At 42.7% G+C, this 23,491-nt stretch overlaps 1 protein-coding gene across 4 annotated transcripts in view; it reads left to right on the top strand.

Annotated features, from left to right (window-relative positions):
* The window catches only part of LOC137344561 (partitioning defective 3 homolog), a 735,052-nt gene that overhangs the window by 623,463 nt on the left and 88,098 nt on the right, over positions 1 to 23,491 (top strand). For all 4 annotated transcript variants that reach the window (XM_068007624.1, XM_068007617.1, XM_068007634.1 and 1 more), the window contains one exon: positions 20,835 to 20,960. In XM_068007624.1, coding sequence (XP_067863725.1) covers positions 20,835 to 20,960 — 126 coding nt within the window. The remainder of the gene's footprint in view (positions 1 to 20,834; positions 20,961 to 23,491) is intronic.

Genomic DNA, 23,491 nt, shown 5'->3' with positions numbered 1-23,491 from the left:
GTAATATATTATGGTACAAAAAATAAGGTCATGTGTCTCATCAGCTCCTCAGCATCACATTTGGAAATGATAAAAATGCTGAAGTTAATTAAACATGAAAGATTAATAAAGCTACAGATCATAGTTTTATGAAGTGTGTGTGCGCATGTTTAATAGCAGTTTTGTTGAAGAAAGAGAAAAACAAATGTGTGCTACAATATTAAATACTGTTCTATAGGTTGGCTTGAAATACCGTGTCACTTTATTAAGCCAAATGTATTCTACATGGACCAACTGGAATGTCCACAATGCTAACGGTGAATCCCTGCAGTGAGCAAGGATTGAGTTAGTTTTTGATCATTAAAAGTACATTGTGGCCTTGAACATTGGTGTGCCCTGGGTACATCTGTAATTCCATCTGTACCAACTGCATTCCTGGCTAATATCCATAATGATTTTTTTGGCTCAATTCATGCAAAATGACTGGTTTTACATTGGGGCGAATGGACGAGTAATTAATAAGTGTGGCTGTACAATGCCAAACTAGAACATCACAAGTGAGATCTGACAAACATTGTGCAAAATTACTGTAAAACTGCACATTTGGCATAAAACTGAACTGTCGATTTTTTTAAAAAGGACATAATATTGGGAACTGACGGTTCATCAAGGAGTTTTTATATATTCTTTAAAGCGTTTTCAAGTGACTAAAGAGTTGAACAACTCTCCATAATGGAAAGGTGAAGGATGGCAACAAAAACAACTTGCATTTTTACAGCGCCTTTAATGTAGAAAAACAAGCCAAAACATTTCACAGAGACATTCGGAAAAACAGATGCCGAGCCAAAGAATGGAAGATTAGAAGAGATGACCAAAAGCTTGGTCAAAGAGGTGGGTTTTCAGGAGGGCCATAAAGGAGGAGCGGGAGTTGGTGAGGCAGGAGGTTCCAGGGAGAGAAATGCAGAGCATGGAGCCTAGGTAGCTGAAGGCATAGCTGCCAATCGCAGCACAAAGACATGATGAGATACCCAAAAGGTCAGAGTCAGAGGAATGAAGAATTTGGGGAGGGGCGGGGGGGGTGTGCAGTGGTATTGTTGTGAGGGCTTTCCAAGTTTGACATGTTGGGGAATGGGGAGCCAGTATAGATACGTGATAAGTGAGCAGTACTTGGTGCAAAATTGGTTGTAGGCAGCAGAATTTTGGATGAGCTAAAGTTTACAATGGCCTATCAGGAGAAAGGCTTCAGCAACAGATAGGCTGACGTCAGAGTGGAGGAGGGCGATATGCAGAGGTGGAAGTAGGATGGAGAGGACATGGGGACAGAGCTCGGCTTAGGGTTGAACAGGATTCCATGGTTGCATATCGATCTAGTTCATTGGCTAAAGGAAGAGCGTGAAGTTGGTGGCGAGGGTATGGAGATTGTGACTGGGTCAAGGATGATGGCTTGTTCTCAATTTTTTAGGTGGAGGAAATTACCATTCATCCAAGATCGGATGTTGGACAAGCAGTCTGACAAGACACAGGCAACAGAGGGATTGAGAGAGGTGGTGGAGAGGTAGATTTAGGTGCCCATCAGCGTATATGTACAAAATGGGCCGCATGTCTGTGAATGATGTAGCCAATGGGCAGGTTAAAAATATAATTCCGTAACCAGTCTGCTTTTCAGTCAAAAAAAAAATTTAGAATCCGTTCTAATTAATCAGTACGAAAAGGTTGTGCGTAAGTATAAGGAAAGCATAGCCCAAGTTGAGGAATATTCAATACATTTTAGCGCCTTTCAAACTTTAACAATTGTGACAAGTACTAAACTATTCATTGATAAATTTAGATTGGATACTGGAGCCCTAAATTAAGAATATGAATTTTGTTCTCTGTTGTTCTCCATGAGGTACACCCTAGTCACGTGAACTATCACATGATTTTTCTATAACTATGTAAAGGGGGAATGCAAAGAAATCTATGCTAGTGTAAAATGCAATATAGTCAATCAATAATTAAATATACCTTCATGATTCTATGGTTCTTTTGCTTTTTTTGTAATTGATTTGATCCACACTCTCACAGCAGTTCAATTGAAGGGTGGTGAATTATTTTGGGCAATAAATGAATCATTAAATCACTTAAATTACGTGCGGTACTGAATCGGTTCTTATGTTGGACTAGTGATCCAGAGGCCTGGATTAATAATTTAGAGAACGCAAGTTCAAATCCCACCATGACAGTTGGAAAGAAAAATCTGGTATCAGTAAAAGTGACCTTGAAGCTGTTGGAATGTCATAAAAACCCAGCTGGTTCACTAGTGTCCTTTAGGGAAGGAAACCTGCCATTCCTAAATGGTCTGGCCTATATGTGACTTCAGTCCCACACCAACGTGGTTGACTCAAGTGCCTCAGCATTCAGTCTGGGCAAGTAGGGATTGGCAATGAATACTGGCCTTGCCAGTGCCGCTCACATACCAAGAATAAATAATTGAATAAAGCTTACTGATGATATCAGTTATTCAATTAATGACTGGCATATTTCTAATGCGATTAAGATTTGTTTTGCAGATTGTGTGGTCACTAATTCCCTGCTGTGTTCATTTTGTAATAAAAAAAACCACGTGGCCTTGAATCCTCAGAATTTTATTTACCCATGGAGAGAATCCTTTTTTTCGAACATAATGAAAGTCGCCTTGTGGCTGGTATGATAGCACATCTCAAGGGGCCATGTTGAAATTGCTTATGTATTAGGGGTGTAGTTCAGTCATTGTGTGAATATGGTATCACTCCCAGTATCCATGGGGTCTAAAAGACTAGCTTGTTTTTCTGAAGTCCTATATGGAAACTGTCGTACATTAGTCCAAATGTTTTCTGATGTATATGAAGCTGTGGAGCCTTTTTTTAAAAGAAAATTTTTTTAGTAATACTTTTCACACATTTACCAGTCTTTTTGTATTTTACAGCAGGTTTCGTATTTTACAGCTTTAAAACTTGATGATTCTGTTTTTGCACTAATGCTATCATTGGCACTAATGCTATCATTGGCACTAATGCTAACACAAAAGCAATTATTGTACGTTACAACACAAAAATGCATGCTGTCTGAAGGCATAATTGAGCCTATGTATGATGTAATCATAGAATCATACAGCACAGAAGGAGGCCATTCGGCCCATCGTACCTGTGCCGGCTCTTTGAAAGAACTATCCAACTAGTCCCATTCTCCTGCTCTTTCCCCGAAGCCCTGCAATTTTTTCCAGTGCATATTAATGTGTATATTTTTCTGGTGCTTTTTTTCCACAGTGGTGTCGGGATGCTTTTGGGGACAGAATTGACATACTGCCCAGCCATTCCTGCCCATTCCCAATTAACAGCAATTCAAAAATGGCATAAAAAGCAATTCCATACTGCTGTACTATGTACAGGAAAGCATTTTTTGTCCAGTTGAACATGGAAATGATGGAATAGTAGTGCAGCTGACATTCAACGGCATTACCATCGCTGAATCCCCCACCATCAGCATCCTGGAGGTCACCATTGACCAGAAACTTAACTGGACCAGCCACATAAATACTGTAGCTACAAGAGCAGGTCAGAGGCTGGGTATTCTGTGGTGAGTGACTCACCTCCTGACTCCCCAAAGCCTTTCCACCATCTACAAGGCACAGGTCAGGAATGTGATGGAATACTCTCCACTTGCCTGGATGAGTGCAGCTCCAACAGCACTCAAGAAGCTCAACACCATCCAGGACAAAGCAGCCCGCTTGATTGGCACCCCATCCACCATCCCAAACATTCACTCCCTCCACCACCGGCGCACAGTGGCTGCAGTGTGTACCATCCACATGATGCACTGCAGCAACTCGCCAAGGCTTCTTCGACAGCACCTCCCAAACCCATGACCTCTACCACCTAGAAGGACAAAGGCAGCAGGCACATGGGAACAACACCACCTGCACGTTCCCCTCCAAGTCACACACCATCCCGACTTGGAAATATATTGCCGTTCCTTCATCGTCGCTGGGTCAAAATCCTGGAACTCCCTTCCTAACAGCACTGTGGGAGAACCTTCACCACACGGACTGCAGCGGTTCAAGAAGGCGGCTCACCACCACCTTCTCAGGGCAATTAGGGATGGGCAATAAATGTTGGCCTTGCCAGCGATGCCCACATCCCATGAACGAATTCAAAAAAAAGCTGTCTATTGTCCGTGACCCACATGCTATACAGCAAAGTATGGAATATTATTGTTAGCATTGAACACAGCACAAACATTTACTTTTCCTGGATTTTGTCCCTTTCTAACCAATAATGCAGTAAAACACCATGAATGGATGAAAAGGAGTCTAAGAAAGAAAGATCCTGCATTTATATAGCGCATTTCACAGCCTCAGGATATCCCAACGTGTTATATAGCCAATGAAGTGTAGTCACTGTGTAGGAAAGAGAGGAATCAATGTTGCAAATTTTTGTTAGAATAGATTGACAAAAACTATTTGCTCTGGTGGGGGAGTCAAGAACAAGGGGGCATAACCTTAAAATTGGAGCCAGGCCATTCAGAGGTGATGTCAGGAAGCACTTCTTCACACAAAGGGTAACGGAAATCTCCTCCAAAAAGCTGTTGAGTCGAGGTCAATTGAAAATTTCAAAACTGAAATTGATAGATTTTTGTTAGGCAAGGGTATTAAGGCAGGTAGATGGAGTTAAGACACAGATTTACAAAGATCTAATTGAGTGGCGGTACAGGCTTGAGGGCTGAATGGCCTACTCCTGTTCCTATGTTCCAACTATCTTTTTTTCCATCAAACACAATAAAGAAAATGCATACAGGAGCCTCACAATATTTAGAGACTCTTTCCCTTTATATTTGAAATTAATCCAACTTAAGTTTATTGTAGTTACAAAAAAATTATTAAAAGTCTTAATACCTAGATTTATTACCAAGAGAATGTAACATCCTATCCTTTCAAGAAGATAGGATGCTTGGCTTACAGATAAGACTACATACTAAATTCCAATTCAGGGACATATTTACGCATCGAAGCTTGTAAAGTCCCAGCTCACTGCGTACTATTTATATATTCATCCTTAAAATAAAACAAACATTAGCTGTTACCCAATGCAGCCAATTGTCTTTTTTTAATATAGTGATGCCATTTAAAAGCAAAGATTAAAAATATAACCAGATTAATACTTTAGCTTATTCTACTGACAATAGTACGTACGGTCTTAAGTTGACTATCGACAGCTTTGCAGATTTAGATAAAATAATTTTTCTGCATAATTCTATGACTGTAGAAATGTTTCATTATTTCATTAATCCAATTACATTCATAAAGAGTTTTTCCCCTTGAATAAGTGAGCTTGACGGGTTGCCAAAAGGACCAATTCATTTATGTATTCCATCTGTGTATTTGTGTGTGTGTAAATACGCATATAAAAACAGTTTGAGTATTGGTGAGAATCCCAGAAGTGTTTAGTTATATGATACTTTAGGGCCAACAAGTGCTCCAGCCCAATAAACCAACAAGGGATTCTCTTATTTATAGCTTACATATTAAGCAATAGTGAGTTATTCATGATAAATCAAGTAACATCAAGCCATATTCCACTTAAGAGAGGAGCATGGTTTCAGAACAAGTAGGCTTATAGTTTCCATTTACATAAACAACAACTTGTATGTATATAGTGCCTTTAACGTAGTAAAACATCTCAAGGTGCTTCACAGGAGCGTAATCAGATAAAAATTGATGCCGAGCCAAAGGAGGAGACATCAGAACAGGTGACCAAAAGCTTGGTCAAAGAGGCAGGTTTTTAAGGAGGGTCTTAAAGGAGGAGAGAGAGGTGGAGAGGCAGAGAGGTTTAGGGAGGGAATTCTAGAGCTTAGGGCCTAGACAGCTTAAGGCACAGCCACCAATGGTGGGTTGAAGGAAGTGGGGGATGGACAAGAGGCCAGAGTTGGAGGAGCTCCGAGTTCTCGGAGGGTTGTAGGGCTGGAGGAGGTTATAAGGACGGGCGAGCCAGGGAGCAATTTGAACACGAGGATGAGAATTTTTAAATGGAGGCGTTCGGGGACTTGGGAGCCAATGTAGGTCAGCGAGCACAGGTGTGACAGGTGCTGGTTAGGATACGGGCAGTTTTGAATGAACTTAAGTTTTTGGAGGGTGGAAGATGGGAGGCCAGCCAGGAGAACATCGGAATAGTTGAGTCTGGAGGTAACAAAAGCATCTAAGCGAGCACACTTGCTTAGTCAGTAGGGAGAGATTAAAGAAAACGCTTACATTTATATAGCGCCTTTCATGACCTCAGGACATCCTAAAGCATTTTACAAACACTGAAGTACTTTTTTAACTGTAGTCACTGTTGTAATGTAGAAACGTGGCAGCCAATTTGCGTGCAGCATGGTCCCACAAACACCAATGAAATAAATGACCAGATCATCAGTTTTTGGGTATTGATTGAGGGATAAATGTTGGCCAAGACACCGGGAGAACTCCTCTGTGCTGCTTCAAATAGTGGCGTGGGATCTTTTATGTCCACCTGAGAGGGCAGACGGGGCCTCGGTTTAATGTCTCATCCAAAAGACAAGTTGAAGGTGGGAGTAGTAAAGGGAAGCAGAATAGAGTGACTGACACTAGAAAGAAGGTACCATCAAATAATCCCAACAGTGTTAAAACACATTGTAAACTTTTGCTGTAAGTGTAGCCTAAGTAATATAAGCCTTTATGATCTATGTGGACTGTGATGAATCCTGGACGTCAAGAGTAGATTGAGTTAGTAATACCCTTTTGTGATCTGAACATCCTCACTCACTAAAGATATTGTTCATGCTCACAGCCAGCAATATCAAAAATACAGCATGTAAATTGAATAAAGAGCTGCTGAGCAAGCTAAAGCAAAATACCTCAGGGAGTCAGATTAAGACTATAATTTAATCATGGGATTCAGATGGCCATAAACCACATTGATTTAGGAAGATGTTGCACAACCTGATCATGTCTGCCTGACTTGTCTAAGCTAATGAAGAGGCCTTTGATGTATTCTGCAGGTGTCTCTTCATTTTCTCCTCTCCTCGCCTGAAGACACTGATTCATGATAGCATGTGGTTCCATGGACACTTGCAGCCACACATTACCTTGTCCTTGTGTGAACCTAGTCAGGAGGCATTAACAGGCTATTTAACCAAAAGCTGGGGCCTTTGCATCTGAGCCTAATCCTGCCTTTATTTCACATCCAAACAAGCAGGTAACACTGGTTAAAAGCAGAAAATGCTGGAAACACTCAGCAGTTCAGGCAGCATCTGTGGAGAGAGAAACGGAGTTAACGTTTCAGGTCGATGACCTTTCATCAGAACTGTTCTGATACCTAAAACAAAAGCAAAATACTGCGCATGCTGGAAGTGATCAAGAGCAGGAACCCTAGCTGTGCTTTCTTTTCATCCTCCCAGCCCAGGAATATTGAGGCCAATTGTAGATTAGAGAGTATAGGACAGACGGAGATACGGTACTACAGAGGTTTTGAATTCAAATCGCACCATGGCCATTTGTGAAATTGAAATCAAGAAATCTGGGTAAGCAGCAGAAAAAAAGTGACTGAAAGCTGCTAGATTGTAATAAAAATCCACCTGGTTCACTATTGCCCTTTAGGGAAGGGAAGCTGCCCGGTTTGGCCTTCATGGTCTAAATTTCAACCTGGAAGAACATTTGTGGGGGGTGGGGGGGTGCAGTAAAAATTTAAAAAAATTTTTTACAAATCTAAAACCCGACTTCAACCCTGGCTGCGGGCCTCCATTTTGACAGATTTTATTATTTTTAATTCGTGGGGGCCACGACCCCCGATCCCTCCCCCACGACCTCCGACCCCCCCACGTCCCTGTGACCAACTCCCTGATGACCCCCCGCACCCCAGATGACTCGTAACCCCCAACCCCCCCCCCCCACCCCCCAAATCTAAGACATAATTTCTCGTGTCCGACTGAAAGCTGTCCTGTCGGGTGGGAAACCGACAAAAAATAAATAAAAGACATCCTTACGTCAAAATCATAAGGATGCCCAGGAAACCCGTACTCAGGAAATCCCCCCCGTGCCGTCTTCCCGGCTCCATGTTAAAATTTAGGCCCGTGTCAGTGGTTTATACTACATGGTTGATTCTTAATGCCCTCTGAAGTGTCCAAGCACACCACTCACTCAGTTGTACAAACAGCCACTATCAAGAAGGCCCACAACCTTCTCAGGGCAATTAGTGATAAGCAATAACTTTACCTTGCCAGTGTTGTCCAGTCCCAAGAACACTTTTTTTTAAATCCAAGAATTTGGGATCTTCCTGCTAAGTACCAGTGTCCGGGGACAACATTTATCCCTCAACCAGTACCACTAAAACAGTTTAATTGGTGTACGTTTAACATGGGAAGTACAAGATTATGTACGTGTGATATGAAAATGTGCAGATTACAAGTATTGCTTTTTGAATATAAAGTGATTAGTGATTTATAGTGCTTTTGTGTGTATATAATGTTTAAAGTATAGCGTACGCCATTGCACACTCCTATAATGCTTCTTTGTAACCTTTAGCCACAATTAATCATAGTCCAATTTACTCTTTAGGCAAATTTACTGGCCTAATGTATCCTATCACACCCTTGATGGGTCATTCTTCACCTGTAATTGACTCCCAGCCCTGATCCTGCCAGCCCGTAATTCTACTTTCTCAACAGCTGCAGTAGTCCACATATAAGCAAGTTAAAACAAACTAATAGCAATCTTAACAGTTCTCCTGAGTGTAAATGTAGGAAAGTTTAAACTTTTTAAACAATGTTTCTTACAATTAGGATAATATGCACTTTCCACCTGCTGCACTTGGCTCTTTCTTATCGATGAAAGCCAATCTTAAAATGTTCCGTGTTTCAGCAAGAACACACCAGCTGCACAATGTCTCACAACTTCTTAATTGATCTGTCAATAGAAAGAAAGAACTTGCATTTACATAGTTCCATTCACAATCTCAAGATATTACAAAGCGCTTTACAGCCACTGAATTACTTTAGGAGTGTAGTCACTTGTTTCATAAGCAAGTGTTGCAGCCAATTTGGGCACAAGGTCCCACAGCCAGTAATGAGAAGAATGACCAGTTAATCTGTTTTTGGTGGTGTTGGTTGAGGGATAAGCATTGGCCAAGACACCCAGGAGAACTATTGTACTCGTCTTTAAATAGTACCATGGGATCTTTTATGTCCAGCTGAGATGGCAAACGGGGCTTCGGATTGACATCTCATCTGTAAGATGCCACAGCTGACAGTGCAGCATTCCCTCAGTACTGCAGTGAGGTGTCAGCCTAGATTATGTGTTCAAGTCTCTGGAGTGGGGCTTGAACCCATGACCTTCTGACTCAGAGGTGAGAGTGCTATCACTGAACCAAGGACAACCTAATAGTGTTCTTTGACAGAGTCAGAGACTGACTGGTAGATGAAGTTCAACAGACGGCAAGCCCGTTTTATAAAATAAATTGCTAGCTAAAATTGAGGTGCATGGATTGGGAATAAAGGAGTCCAAGAGTTGGGTTAAAAGGGGTATTTTTGGATTGCTAATTAGTGTCGCCCAGGTTTTCATTCTATAAATGCGTGACCTGCATTTGGGAATGGATGGGAGTATATTAAAGTTTGTAGATTAAATCAAGCTAGATGGTTTAGTGAATTATGAAGAGAAGAATGGAAAATTGCAAAAGCGCATAAACAAGTGGGTGGAATGATGGCAGACAGTTTGAAGTAAAAGTGTGAGGTAGTGCACTTTTCATGTAAGAATAGCAGATGGGGGTACAATTTTAAAGGCGTACAGGGGGTAGATAAACAAAAGGATTTTGGGGTGTAGGTGTAGAAATCATTGAAAGCTAATTTGCAGGAGGAAAAAAGATCAAAAGGACTGGGTTTTATCTCAAGGTATAGAATATAAAAGCAAAGTATGGCTTCTGCAATTATACAAATTGCTATTTGGAATACTATGTTCAGTTTTGGGTGTTCTATCTTGGGAAGGATATACTTGTCATGGAGAAAATCTAGCAATAATTCACCAGATTGATATGAGATCAGGGGACTGAGCTTTGAGGAGAGAATGTGTAAACTTGGGATATATTCCCTGGGAATGTGTAAGTTAAGGGGGCGAGGGAGAATCTGACTGAGGCGTTTAAAATAATGAAGTGAATTAACAGTAGGCAGAGAATTACATTTCTCTCGAGCAAAGGACATAATCTTACAGTTCAAGGTAAGATGGTTAAAAGTAAATCCTTGAAAAATTCCTTCACACAAAGGGCTGTGAGAATATGAAATGCCCTACCTCCAAACACCATAGATTCAAAGTCAATTTAAGCGTTTAAAATAGAAATAGACATTTCCTTGGGAAGGGTATATGGAGAAAAGCCAGGAAATTGGATTACAACGACAGAAGTGTCACGGCTAACAAGGTGGCAGAGCAGGTTCAATGGCTGAATGTTCTACTCCTGTACCTACGTTTCTGGCCATCTGGCTTTCTTTTGAAACATGCTGCTAGTCCCAGGCCAGAGAGGAATGATTACATTCCTGGAGTCAATCCTTATTGCATTTTTTCCCTTATTTCCTGTGGGATGCTGGCCCATTCTCTTGTTGACTAGTGACTAGTCTTTCAATTTGTAGCAAGTCTATCCTTTCAGTTTGAGATATTTACAGGGAATTATTCCAAGGGGGTGGTGTTCTTTATCTCCCCAGTCCTGAAGTATTCAGCAACAATAGCTATTTACTAGCTTTTGTTAAATTATTAATTGGTAACACATTCTACTTTGTTATATTGTTCATGTTGCTTGCCTGGCATAAGTTAGACCTTTCCGTTGTAAAATTCCACAAAATACATCTATTAAAAAGAAAGCTATTTATCACATTTGGGTTCACACCCAAATTCTTGAATGTTTAGCTGGAATGGATAACTGCACACCCTGCTGCAATTAGCTTCTCTGTCAAAAACCTCTGCATTCATTCTGTACAATGCCATTTTACAAACAGTATAGAACTACTAAGGGAGAACGGACTATTAAAGTAGGCAGGTTTACGATTTCTAATGTGTGTCCTGTGTCCCACTCATTAAAAAGTAATTTTGTTCATTTTACTGGATTGCCATAATATAATTTAGCTTTCAGAAATTAGCAGCACATATTCTATAGGCACGATTGGTAATTTATGGCCCACAAAATCAATACTTAATAATCCACAGGATTTTCATATGTATTAATAACTTATGAGGAAAGGGAAGCTGGGAAAGAGGAGCATTTTCTACTTGAAATAATCCCTCATCTCAAAATAGTTCCTACGTATCAAGAGATATCTTTAATAGAAGCTGTTGCTTCAGACTGGCCTGAAGGCCAATCTTGACCGTACCCAACTCAGGAAAATTCACCACCCACTGAGTGTGCAGCAAAGATTTCTCCCACCTTGAGCAGCTTCAGATCAATGTCGTGGAGGTGGAAGTAGGTGGTCTTTGTGATGGAGAGGATATGGGGTCGGAAGCTTAGCTTAGTGTCAGTTAGGATGCTGAGGTTGCAAACAGTGTGTTTCAGCCTCTGAGACAGTGGCCAGGAAGGGTGTGGAATCAGTAGCGAGGAAACAGAATTTGTGGTGGGGACCGAAAACAATGTCTTTGGTCTTCCCAATGTTTAATTGGAGGAATTTGCTGTTCATCCAAGACTTGATGTTGGACAAGCAGTCTGACAACACAGAGGGAGTGAAGGGGTTGAGTGAGGTGGTGGTGAGGTAGAACTGGGTGTCGTCAGTATACATGTGGAACATGACGTCACATCTTCAGATCATGTCGTCAAGGGACAGCATGTAGATGAGAATTAGGAGGGGGCCAAGGATAGATCCATGATGGACTCCATAAGTAATGGTGCAGGGTCGGGAAGAGAAGCCATTGCAAGAGATTCTGTGGCTACGATTGGATAGGTAATCGTGGAACAAAGCAAGGGCATTCCCACTCAGCTGGACAATGGAGGAGAGACGTTGGAGAAGGATGGTGTGATCGACCATGTTTCGAAACTACTGAAATAAAAGATGGGGAGGGATAGTGCACCTTGGCCAGTCACAGACGATGTCACTATTGACTTTGATTAGGGCCGAAACCTGATCAGACAGGTTCAAACATGCAGTTGCGGGAAAGATGACAGATCGGTATGGGGTGAACAGACAGCAGCACTGCTTTGTACTCCACAGCTGCAGATAACATACGGTGTCTTTTGGAATACAGGCGGTAGCTGTTGGGAATTGCCAGCACCACAAACTGCACAGTGCCCCCTCTTCACTCCTGCAGCTGCCCTGCCAGTTGGGCTTTGTGTATCTATGAATACTGCTCATTCTCCTTCCATTGCTCCTTCTCTTCATTCAAAATAAAAGAGATCACAAGATAACTATGGTTGAGCGAGGCCATTTGGCTTGCCTTGAAGAATGATTTCTTGATATCATTCCTACATTTGAATCTGTGTTGTTTTCTCCTATACAATCGATCCTCCTTGTGGCTTGTCTCTGCACCGGCCACAGTACATCAGTAGCTCCCTTGTGCCTCAATGAACAAGGGAGTCGAGGTGTGGTCTGAGCAGCAGATTGTTCACAACTTCCTCTGACTGAAAGGCCTGGACTTTCCTTATGAAAACCACACCCTTCTGGGTGGTGGCCTGGCAAGTGAAGTGGAGCAGGGCATCTCAACCAAAACTCCGCACCAGAACTGGCCACCTCGAATTCTGCCATGATTTCCCTCCCCAACTCATCTGTGGCCCTGATCGTTCTGCTGGCAGCGCACCCACTGAAATCAAATGAACGGAGGCGGGGGAATTGCTAAATGCAAACATGCAGGCAGAAGTGACAACAGCTCCTATACCCTACTCCAAATTTCGAGTTATTGGCAACATTGATCTCCTGGACTGCCACAGGAATAGAAATACGCTATTGAGCCCCTCAAGCCTGTTGTGCCATTCAATTAGATCGTGGTTGATTTGTATCTTAACTCCATTTAGCCGCCTTGGTTTCGTATCCCTTAATACGAAGTCCCGTCTTCACACCGAGGACACCATCCAACGTGTTGTGTGGCACTACCACCGTGCTAAATGGGATAGATTCAGAACAGATCCAGCAGCTCAAAACTGGGCATCCATGAGGCACTGTGGGCCATCAGCAGCAGCAGAATTGTATTCCAGCACAATCTGTAACCTCATGGCCCGGCATATTCCTCACTCTACCATTACCAACAAGCCAAGGGATCAACCCTGGTTCAATGAGGAATGTAGAAGAGCATGCCAGGAGCAGCACCAGGTGTACCTAAAAATGAGGTGCCAATCTGGTGAAGCTACAACTCAGGACAACATGCATGCTAAACAGTGGAAGCAACATGCTATAGAGAGAGCTAAGCGATTCCACAACCAATGGATCAGATCAAAGCTCTGCAGTCCTGCCACATCCAGTCGTGAATGGTGGTGGGCAGTTAAACAACTAACGGGAGGAGGAGGCTCTGCAAACATCCCCATCCTCAATGATGGCGGAGTCCAGCACTTGAGTGCAAAAGACAAGGCTGAAACGTTTGCAACCATCTTCAGCCTGAAGTGTCGAGTGGATGATCCATCTCTGCCTCCTCCCGATATCCCCACCATCACAGAAGCTAGTCTTCAGCCAATTCGATTCACTCCATGTGATATCAAGAAATGGCTGAGTGCACTGGATACAGCAAAGGCTATGGGCCCCGACAACATCCCGGCTGTAGTGCTGAAGACTTGTGCTCCATAACTGGCTGCACCTCTAGCCAAGCTGTTCCAGTACAGCTACAACACTGCCATCTACCCGACAATGTGGAAAATTGCCCAGGTATGTCCTGTCCACAAAAAGCAGGACAAATCCAATCCGGCCAATTACCGCCCCATCAGTCTACTCTCAATCATCAGCAAAGTGATGGAAGGTGTCGTCGACAGTGCTATCAAGCGGCACTTACTCACCAATAACCTGCTCACCGATGCTCAGTTTGGGTTCCGCCAGGACCACTCGGCTCCAGGCCTTGGTTCAAATATGGACAAAAGAGCTGAATTCCAGAGGTGAGGTGAGAGTGACTGCCCTTGACATCAAGGCAGCATTTGACCGAGTGTGGCACCAAGGAGCCCTAGTAAAATTGAAGTCAATGGGAATCAGGGGGAAAACTCCAGTGGCTGGAGTCATACCTAGCACAAAGGAAGATGATAGTGGTTGTTGGAGGCCAATCATCTGAGCCCCAGGACATTGCTGTAGGAGTTCCTCAGGGCAGTGTCCTAGGCCCAACCATCTTCAGCTACTTCATCAATGACCTTCCCTCTATCATAAGGTCAGAAATGGGGATGTTCGCTGATGATTGCACATTGTCCAGTTCCATTCACAACCCCTCAAATAATGAAGCAGTCCGAGCCCGCATGCAGCAAGACCTGGACAACATCCAGGCTTGGGCTGATAAGTGGCAAGTAACATTCGCGAAAGACAAGTGCCAGGCAATGACCATCTCCAACAAGAGAGAGTCTGACCACCTCCCCTTGACATTCAACGGCATTACCATCGCCGAATCCCCCACCATCAACATCCTGGGGGTCACCATTGACCAGAAACTTAACTGGACCAGCCATATAAATACTGTGGCTACAAGAGCAGGTCAGAGGCTGGGTATTCTGCGGCGAGTGACTCACCTCCTGACTCCCCAAAGCCTTTCCACCATCTACAAGGCACAAGTCAGGAGTGTGATGGAATACTCTCCACTTGCCTGGATGAGTGCAGCTCCAACAACACTCAAGAAGCTTGACAGCATCCAGGACAAAGCAGCCCACTTGATTAGCACCCCATCCACCACCCCAAACATTCACTCCCTTCACCACCGGCACACTGTGGCTGCAGTGTGTACCATCTACAGGATGCACTGCAGCAACTCGCCCAGGCTTCTTCGACAGCACCTCCCAAACCCGCGACCTCTACCACCTAGAAGGACTAGGGCACCAGGCACATGGGAACAACACCACCTGCACGTTCCCCTCCAAGTCACACACCATCCCGACTTGGAAATATATCGCCGTTCCTTCATTGTCGCTGGGTCAAAATCCTGGAACTCCTTCCCTAACAGCACTGTGGGAGAGCCTTCACCACACAGACTGCAGCGGTTCAAGAAGGCAGCTCACCACCACCTTCTCAAGGGCAATTAGGGATGGGCAATAAATGCCGGCCTTGCCAGCGATGCCCACATCCCATGAATGAATTTTTAAAAAAGTACTCCTTCCCTGGCAGTAGTCACAATGTATATTCTATGTCCATTTAAGGCCACAAGGTGCAATTACTGTGCCCTCCTCAGGTCAATTCGAGATGACTGCTCTTAGCAGATCCTCGTATCAAACAGAAATCAGACTAAGTTGCTTGCTTTTTCAAAAAAAAACTTTTTTTTAAACATGTAACTCCTGAGGCCTATTTTTTTAAAAAGTATTTTCTGTTGCTGGGGATGTTTTTCTGCACACTGGAAATGAGTAACGATCCTCACTTCCCCCCCCCCCCCCCCCCCCTCCACCAAGTGTGACGCACGAATTTACACACGCAACATCTGAAGTGTGAAGAATGCATCCCAAAACATATATATTAGTGATAATATACCGTTCACAGTTAATTAGAGAATGTGCTTTTTTCCCCTAAGGACAGCAGCATTTAACCATGTAAAATAGAATGTAGGTGTGTGATCTTTTTAAGGCTTAAGATTTAAGTACTTTGACTATGAAATTGCCAAAATAATAAAATACAGTTGGGAATCAAAATCCTTCAGCTGGAGAACCTATCCTAGGGGTTTACCATTCAGAAGAGACTAGACAATTAGTCAATCCAATTTTTAAAATATGGCAATTTGAAAAAGATATAATAAATGAGGCCATGAGCAAAGAGAATTGATTTCAATGGGATGAAAATCGGGCGGCTTCTGTAATGGGCATGTGATTACTCGCCAGATTACCACTCAGGCATTGAAGATGAAAATCTATAAGAACATAAAGAATAGGAGCAGGAATAGGCCATACGGCCCCATGCAGCCATTCAATAAGATCATGGCTGATCTTCGACCTCAACTCCACTTTCCTGCCCAATCCCCATATCCCTTGATTCCCCTGGAGTCCAAAAATCTAGCAATCTCAGTCTTGAATATATTCAATGACTGAGCATCCTCCACAGCCCTCTGGGGTAGAGAATTCCAAAGATTCACAACCCTCTGCGTGAAGAAATTCCTCATCTCAGTCTTAAATGCCGACCCCTTATCCTGCATTCCCCTTTCTAGACTCTCCAGGCAGGGGAAACAATCTCTCAGCATCTACCCTGTCAAGCCCCCTCAAAATCTTATCCATTTCAATGAGATTACCTCTCATTCTTCTAAACTCGAGTATAGGCCCATTCTACTCAACCTCTCCTTATAGGTCAACCTTCATTGCATTGCCTCCAAGGCAAGTATATTCTTCCTTAGATAAGGAAACCAAAACTGTACACAGTACTCCAGATGTGATCTCACCAAAGCCCTGTACAATTGTAGCAAGACTTCCTTACTTTTGTACTCCAACCCCCTTGCAATAAAGGCCAACATGCCATTTGCCTTCCTAATTGCTTGCTGTAGCTGCATGGTATGTTTCTTGTACGAGGACACCCAGATCTCTCTGAACACCAACATTTAATAGTTTCTCACCTTTTAAAAAAATATTCTGCTTTTCTATTCTTCCTACCAAAGTGAATAACCTCAGATTTCCCCACATTACACACCATCTGCCACGTCCTTGCCCACTCACTTAACCTGTCTGTAATCCCTTTGCAGTCTCTTTTGTCCTCCTCACAGCTTACTTTCCCACCTACTTTTGTATTGTCAGCAAGATTGGATACATTACACTTGGTCCCTTCATCTAAGTCATCAATATAGATTGTAAATAGCTGAGGCCCCAGCACTGATCCTTGCAGTACTCCACTGGTTACAGCGCACCAACCTGAAAATGACCCGTTTATTCCTACTTTCTGTTTTCTGTCCATTAACCAATCCTCTATCCATGCTAATATATTACCCCCAACCCTGTGAGCCCTTATCTCGCGTAGCAACCTTTTATGTGGCACCTTATCAAATGCCTTTTGGAAATCCAAATATACTACATCCACTGGTTCCCCTTCATCTACCCTGCTAGTTACATCCTCAAATAACTAATAAATTTGTTAAACACGATTTCCCTTTCATAAAACCATGTTGACTCTGCCTAATCATATTATGATTTTCTAGTGGCACCTTACTACTTCCTTAATAATGGATTCCAGCATTTTCCCGGTGACTGATGTCAGGCTAACCGGCCTGTAGTTCCCTGTTTTCTCTCTCCCTCCTATCCTGTTAACTCTTCAGTGGTGAGTCCAAGTGAAATGCTTGTTCCACAAGGTGAAATCATGGAGATACTGGAGTGTGCTTTAATAAGACAATAGAAGTCCATGCAATCTTGGGGCAGGGAGAAAAACAATAGTTCTTTAGTAGGACATATAAAATTGTGACTGGATGGTAAAATGTGAGGATTTTGGACAAGGCACCTTATTATAGATCTGGGCCTGGTAATGGTTCTAGCCATAGCCCTATCTGTTGACTGCTGAGACAAGCTCTTTGAAAGCCTATCAACTGAAGATTGCCTTAGTTCAGTTAGAACTATCTTCATAATATTGTAATGAACAAATGAGGTCACAACCAAAAATAATATTAATAATGACAAAAAGAGCAAATAGTTTAGTACTGGAGTTGCAGGTCACAATTATTGACTCATTAACCTCATGTTTAAATGGATGTCTAATTTTACATTTATACAAGCGTAATTTATTAACCTCCTTCATGTCATGATAACATTGCTCCTGAGTACTTAGACATAAGAAGCACTGTCCTAGGGCAGTACATTCGAGATGTGCTACAGTGTGGATTTGTGCCTGCAGTTCTCCATGTGCTGAGTCCCCTATTTCAGCTACATCTCCATGGTGAGGTGCCCATACTTGGGCTGCCCTCCTTCACCTTCAGGATGTGAGATTTAGAGAGATATTGTTGGAGAAGTGGGAGCAGATTGCCCCTCTCTCACTCCCTCTCAGTCTGAATGATGCAGCAGTCAAGGAATAGCAAAGCAGAGAAAATGCAGAAGATAATACTGACCTAGGGCCCTCCCAATCACTGAACTGGTTAAGGCAGTGAATAGTTGAGCCTTACAAACCAGCAGAGTCCCATGTTTGATCCCCAGTCTGCGCTGAGTTAACTGATCATACAAAGTTATGGCACAGAAGGAGGCCATTTAGCTCATCATGCAGCGTGCCGGCTGAAAAAGAGCTATCCAGCTTAATCCCATTTTCCAGCACTTGGTCCGTCGCCCTGTAGGTTACGGCACTTCAAGTGCACATCCAAGTACTTTTTAAATGAGTTGAGGGTTTCTGCCCCGACCACCCTCTAAGGCAGTGAGTTCCAGACCCCGACCACCCCCTGGGTGAAAAAAATTCTCCTCAGCCTCCCCTCTAATCCTTCTACCAATTACTTGAAATCTATGCCCCCTGATCATTGACCCCTCTGCTAAGGGAACTAGTTCCTCTCTATCCACTCCATTTAGGCCCCTCCTAATTTTATACACGTCAATTAAACAACCCCAGCCTATCCAATCTTTTCTCATAGCTAAAATTCTCCAGCCCTGCAGCAACATCCTCGTAAATCTCCTCTGTACCCTCTCTAGTGCAATCACATCTTTTCTGTAATGTGGTGACCAAAACTGTACACAGTACTCTAGCTGTGGCCTAACTAGTGTTTTATACAGTTCTAGCATAACCTCCCAGCTCTTATATTCTATGCCTTGTCTAATAAAGGAAAGTATCCTGTATGCCTTCTTAACCACATTATCTAGCTGTCCTGCTACCTTCAGTGTTCTGAGGACATGTACTCCAAGGTCCCTCTGTTCCTCTGCAACTCTCAGTATCCTCCCATTTATTGTGTACTCCCTTGCCTTGTTTGCCCTCCCCAAATGCATTACCTCACATTTCTCCGGATTGAATTCCATTTGCCACTTTTCTGCCCACCTGACCATTCCATTGATATCTTCCTGCAGTTTACAGCTTTCCTCCTCACTATCAACCACACGGCCAATTTTTGTATCATCTGCAAATCTCTTGATCATGCCCCCTACGTTCAAGCCCAAATCATTAAAATATACCACAAAAAGCAATGGACCCAGTACTGAGCCTTGCGAAACCCCACTGGAAACAGCCTTCCAGTCACAAAAACACAGTCAACCATTACCCTTTGCTTCCTGCCACTGAGCCAGTTTTGGATCCAACTTTTCCTTGGATCCCATGGGCTTTAATTTTTTTGACCAGTCTGCCATGTGGGACCTTGTCAAAAGCCTTGCTAAAATCCATGTAGACCACATCAAACGCGTTACTCTCATCGACCCTCCTTGTTACCTCCTGAAAAAATTCAATCAAGTTTGTGAGACACGATCTTCCCTTAACAAATCCACACTAATTGTCCTTGATTAACCTGTCCCTAGCTAATTGACGATTTATGCTGTCCCTCAGAATTGATTCCAATAATTTGCCCACCACCAAGCTTAGACTGACTGGCCTATAATTACTCGGTCTATCCCTTTCTCCCTTTTTAAACAACAGTGTAACGTTAGCAGTCCTCCAATCCTCCGACACCACACCTGCAGCCAGGCAGGATTGGAAAATGATGGTCAGAGCCTCCGTTATTTCCTCCCTTGCCTCTCTTAACAGCCTGGGATACATTTCATCCGGGCCTGGCGATTTATCTACTTTCAAAGATGCTAAACCCCTTGATATTTCCTCTCTCACTATGTTTATCCCATGCAATATTTCACACTCCTACTCCTTAATGTTCACTTCCCAGGGTATTATTTTCTTCCTCCCCCCCCCCCCCCCCCCCCGCCCCCACCACTTCTCAATCCATGTTCTCCCCTCCCCATCTCGCCAGAAGACTTTCATTGTTGACCTACGGTTCAGTCTCAATCTGATCTCAGCTGGGGCCACTGCAAGGACACTGAAATTTGTCTTAGTGCCCCAGGTTAGGAAGGGGTTCCCTCTCCTGATCAGCCCTCACTGGAAGTGCATATGTTTAGACATTAGGTGTGGGTAGGATTGGGCCCTGCATGGTTGAAATACCTGCTAACACAATGTATTTAGATTTGCAAATGAACAGGTCACTTGGGCAAGGTACTGGAGAGTGACCAGTGGTCACGGAACCGTAGCTCAACAAACAATGCAAGTCTTCTGGCGAGCTGGGGAGGGGAAAACACTGATTGAGAAGTTTTTTTTTATTCGTTCATGGGATGTGGGCATCGCTGGCGAGGCCAGCATTTATTGCCCATCCCTAATTGCCCTTGAGAAGGTGGTGTGAGCCGCCTTCTTGAACCGCTGCAGTCCATGTGATGAAGGTTCTCCCACAGTGCTGTTAGGAAGGGAGTTCCAGGATTTTGACCCAGCGACGATGAAGGAACAGCGATATATTTCCAAGTCGGGATGGAGTGTGAGGTGGGATGAGGTGCTGTTGTTCCCATGTGCCTGCTGCCCTTGTCCTTCTAGGTGAAGTGGGGTGGTGGGGGGAGAAAATAATACCCTGGGAAGTGTACATTCCTTTTAATAAGCCTGTCGAGTCACATTTATTTCTCCAACCAACTCAAAGTCTTGACATGCCTTTATTAAGTTGTGCACTCTGTTGTTACACCTCTGTAAAAATGAACACGGTTGTTACTTGTAAAAGTTCCTCAGTGGAACAAAATGATGCATAATAAATGAAATGATTTCTGAAGGGTTGAGCATTTATTCCAACCTATTGTGCTCTACAGGTTTGGCAAAAATCGTAAAGAAGAAAAAGTTGGGAAGCTTGATCGTAAAGGGTCAAACAAGGGCAAGGTGGAAGAAACTCTGCCATCCGAGGACGAACGAATACGAATGAGACAGGAACAGGAGAGGTACGATTCTGTACTACATAAAGCGAATATTCTTTTTGCTGCTCCACGTAGAAGTTTTCAAAAAATTTACAGGGCTTACCAGTCATTGCAACACCTTACTAATCACTGCAACACGTTGTGTTTCAAAAATATCATAGCAGTGAAAATGGTGAGGTGCCTCCGCTGTTCTAATTCCCCAGGTATAAATATAAAGCAGGCTGTAGGATTCTGAATTATATTCAAGGCAAAAATATGTGACACAAGAGTGACAAAGTTACAAAGGATTTTAGCATGGTGCTCCTCATTTTAAATGATGTACCGCAGTCACTGAGCGCTCTCCTCATAAGGTATTTTTTGAAATACTTCAAACGTAAATTACAAGAAGCATTGACAGCATATTAATATCCCTCCTAGTTATGCAAGATGGCTTTTATTTCTTTGGGTGCCTTATTGAAATTCCTCCGAGCAACTGATCCAAGTAAAACAATTTAGTCAGTTAAGTAATTGGCGACAGCGCTTAAAAGTCACTAATATAATTATAATATCAATGGGTGTTGGTTATTTTATAATAGCTAATGTCGACCAGCAAATAGACAAAAGATATTTCAATATCTATTGAAATTGAAACTTGGAGTTGTTTAGGAGCTACCAGTTTTGTTTTTAACTTTTTTAAATTACAACATGCAGTACCAGGTGGTGCATTCACACAAAGGGAAAATGAGTTGGAGTAATGTTGCCTCTCAAGTGCTTCTCTTTGATTGAAACCAGCCTGGACGCTCCATGAAAATGGAACTTTACCAAGTTACCACTGAAAAATCCTCCTCAACTCTTGAGAAGTATCTCATATATTTTAATATTTGGTATCTTTTCCTGGGTGTGTGTGTCCCCGCCACCCCCCCCCCCCCCCCCCCGGCCTAGCCCAACCATTACTTCAATTTAAAGGCATAGTATCCATGCTTGTGAAGGCACCAAGGCTTACCTCAGGAAGTAGCTTTGTTGCCTGTCTCAAAAGACTAGTAATTTAGAGATTTACTGGCGTGTATAGACAATCATCTGACATTGGGGAAGATCTTTGACCAGATTGATAAAGTAACTTTGTAGTGATTGTGCATACCTAAAATGGCACAAATGCAATTGCTTTAAAGATTTTTTAGCCGTTGGGCACTACAGTAAATGTTTAATATTGTAGAATAGCTTTTAATTGAGGCAGTTTTGTGATATAAATGGGGTATCACTTCAATTAATCTTGTAATCTCTAACTATACAAAAAAAATTGTTATTTGGAACAGCCCACTATTGTAGCTATAATGAAATGCAGTTCTTGTATTGTCTGCTTGTGTGAGATTTCGAAAGGTTTTCTTGCAAGGTCCTTGTGTTTTTTTAAAACAAAAGTTGCTGTCTACATTAGTTCATTGTGTCTTGGGGCGTTGAGTCTAAACAACTGGGAGAAACGGAAGCTCATCTGTCAGAGCTCTACATTGTCTCAACCTCTTGACTTGGTAATCTACATGCATGTTTTAAATTTTAAACAATTTTACAGCACCAAGTTATAGTCCAGCAATTTTATTTTAAATTCACAAGCTTTCGGAGGCTTCCTCCTTCCTCAGGTGAATGTTGTGGAAACATGCATGTTTTAAAATAATATAACACATTGGAAATTAGCCACTAATAATTAATTTGTAAAATAGAAGACACGTAGACCAAATCTAAGGAAATATAACAAGTGAATAATTGCTTAAACTATTCTTTTTATAACTCCTTTTTATTGCAGACATTTTCCTGAATTCTTTTCGAATGATTTATTTGTTTGCCGTAATATTTTTTAGCTGATGGAGGTATTAAGTTTGAGGTATTCAGACTAAACATCTTGAGAAACTGGCAGGTCTATCTCAGTAGAAATGCAGCAATGGAGCTGCCTAAAATCAATCTAATGCTTGATGGTGGCGGCACTGTGTCCAAGTTTGTGAGACTACGCAGCAACTTGATTGTCTATTTTCTAAGATGGTGGCATATGCTCTATTTGAATTTTGTAACTTATAGGCTAGAAGATCCCAGATTCAGTTCAGGGTCCATGCTAAGTTAGCTGTAAAGAGTTGGGACCCTACAGTTGGCCTCCGCCAGAGTGCAGAAAAATCACCTGGGTTCCTGCTTCTCATAAGTATTGCATGACTCCAGCTAGAAAGTGCTTGTATGGGCATCAGAGGAGGACAGGATTAGGTGTAATGGCCTCCATGATTGAGTATCCTGATCAAAATGGCTGTTTGGGTTCCCACATACACAGTAGCCAGTTGGGCCATTCTTTATCTGTGAGGGACTAGAAGGATGGAAACACTAGTCTCCACCAGTGAAAAGTGAAGAGTGGGACTAAGTGGTTAGCTATTTCAAGAGCTGGCACAGACACAAAGGGCCAAACGGCCTACTTCTTTGATGTAAAACTCTGCTTCCACCTGTGAATCCATGGCCCAGCAGGAGAGAAGAGTAGAAATACAAGAAAATTGAGGGGTGTGAGGTGAAATTTATGCACCTATGGCAATGTAGGGTGTTGGCTTTTA

The sequence above is a fragment of the Heptranchias perlo genome, chromosome 2 (genome assembly GCF_035084215.1).
Source record: "Heptranchias perlo isolate sHepPer1 chromosome 2, sHepPer1.hap1, whole genome shotgun sequence".
Lineage (NCBI taxonomy): Eukaryota > Metazoa > Chordata > Chondrichthyes > Hexanchiformes > Hexanchidae > Heptranchias > Heptranchias perlo.
Note: the sequence above shows the minus strand (reverse complement) of the source record. Positions and strands in the feature narration are given on the sequence as shown.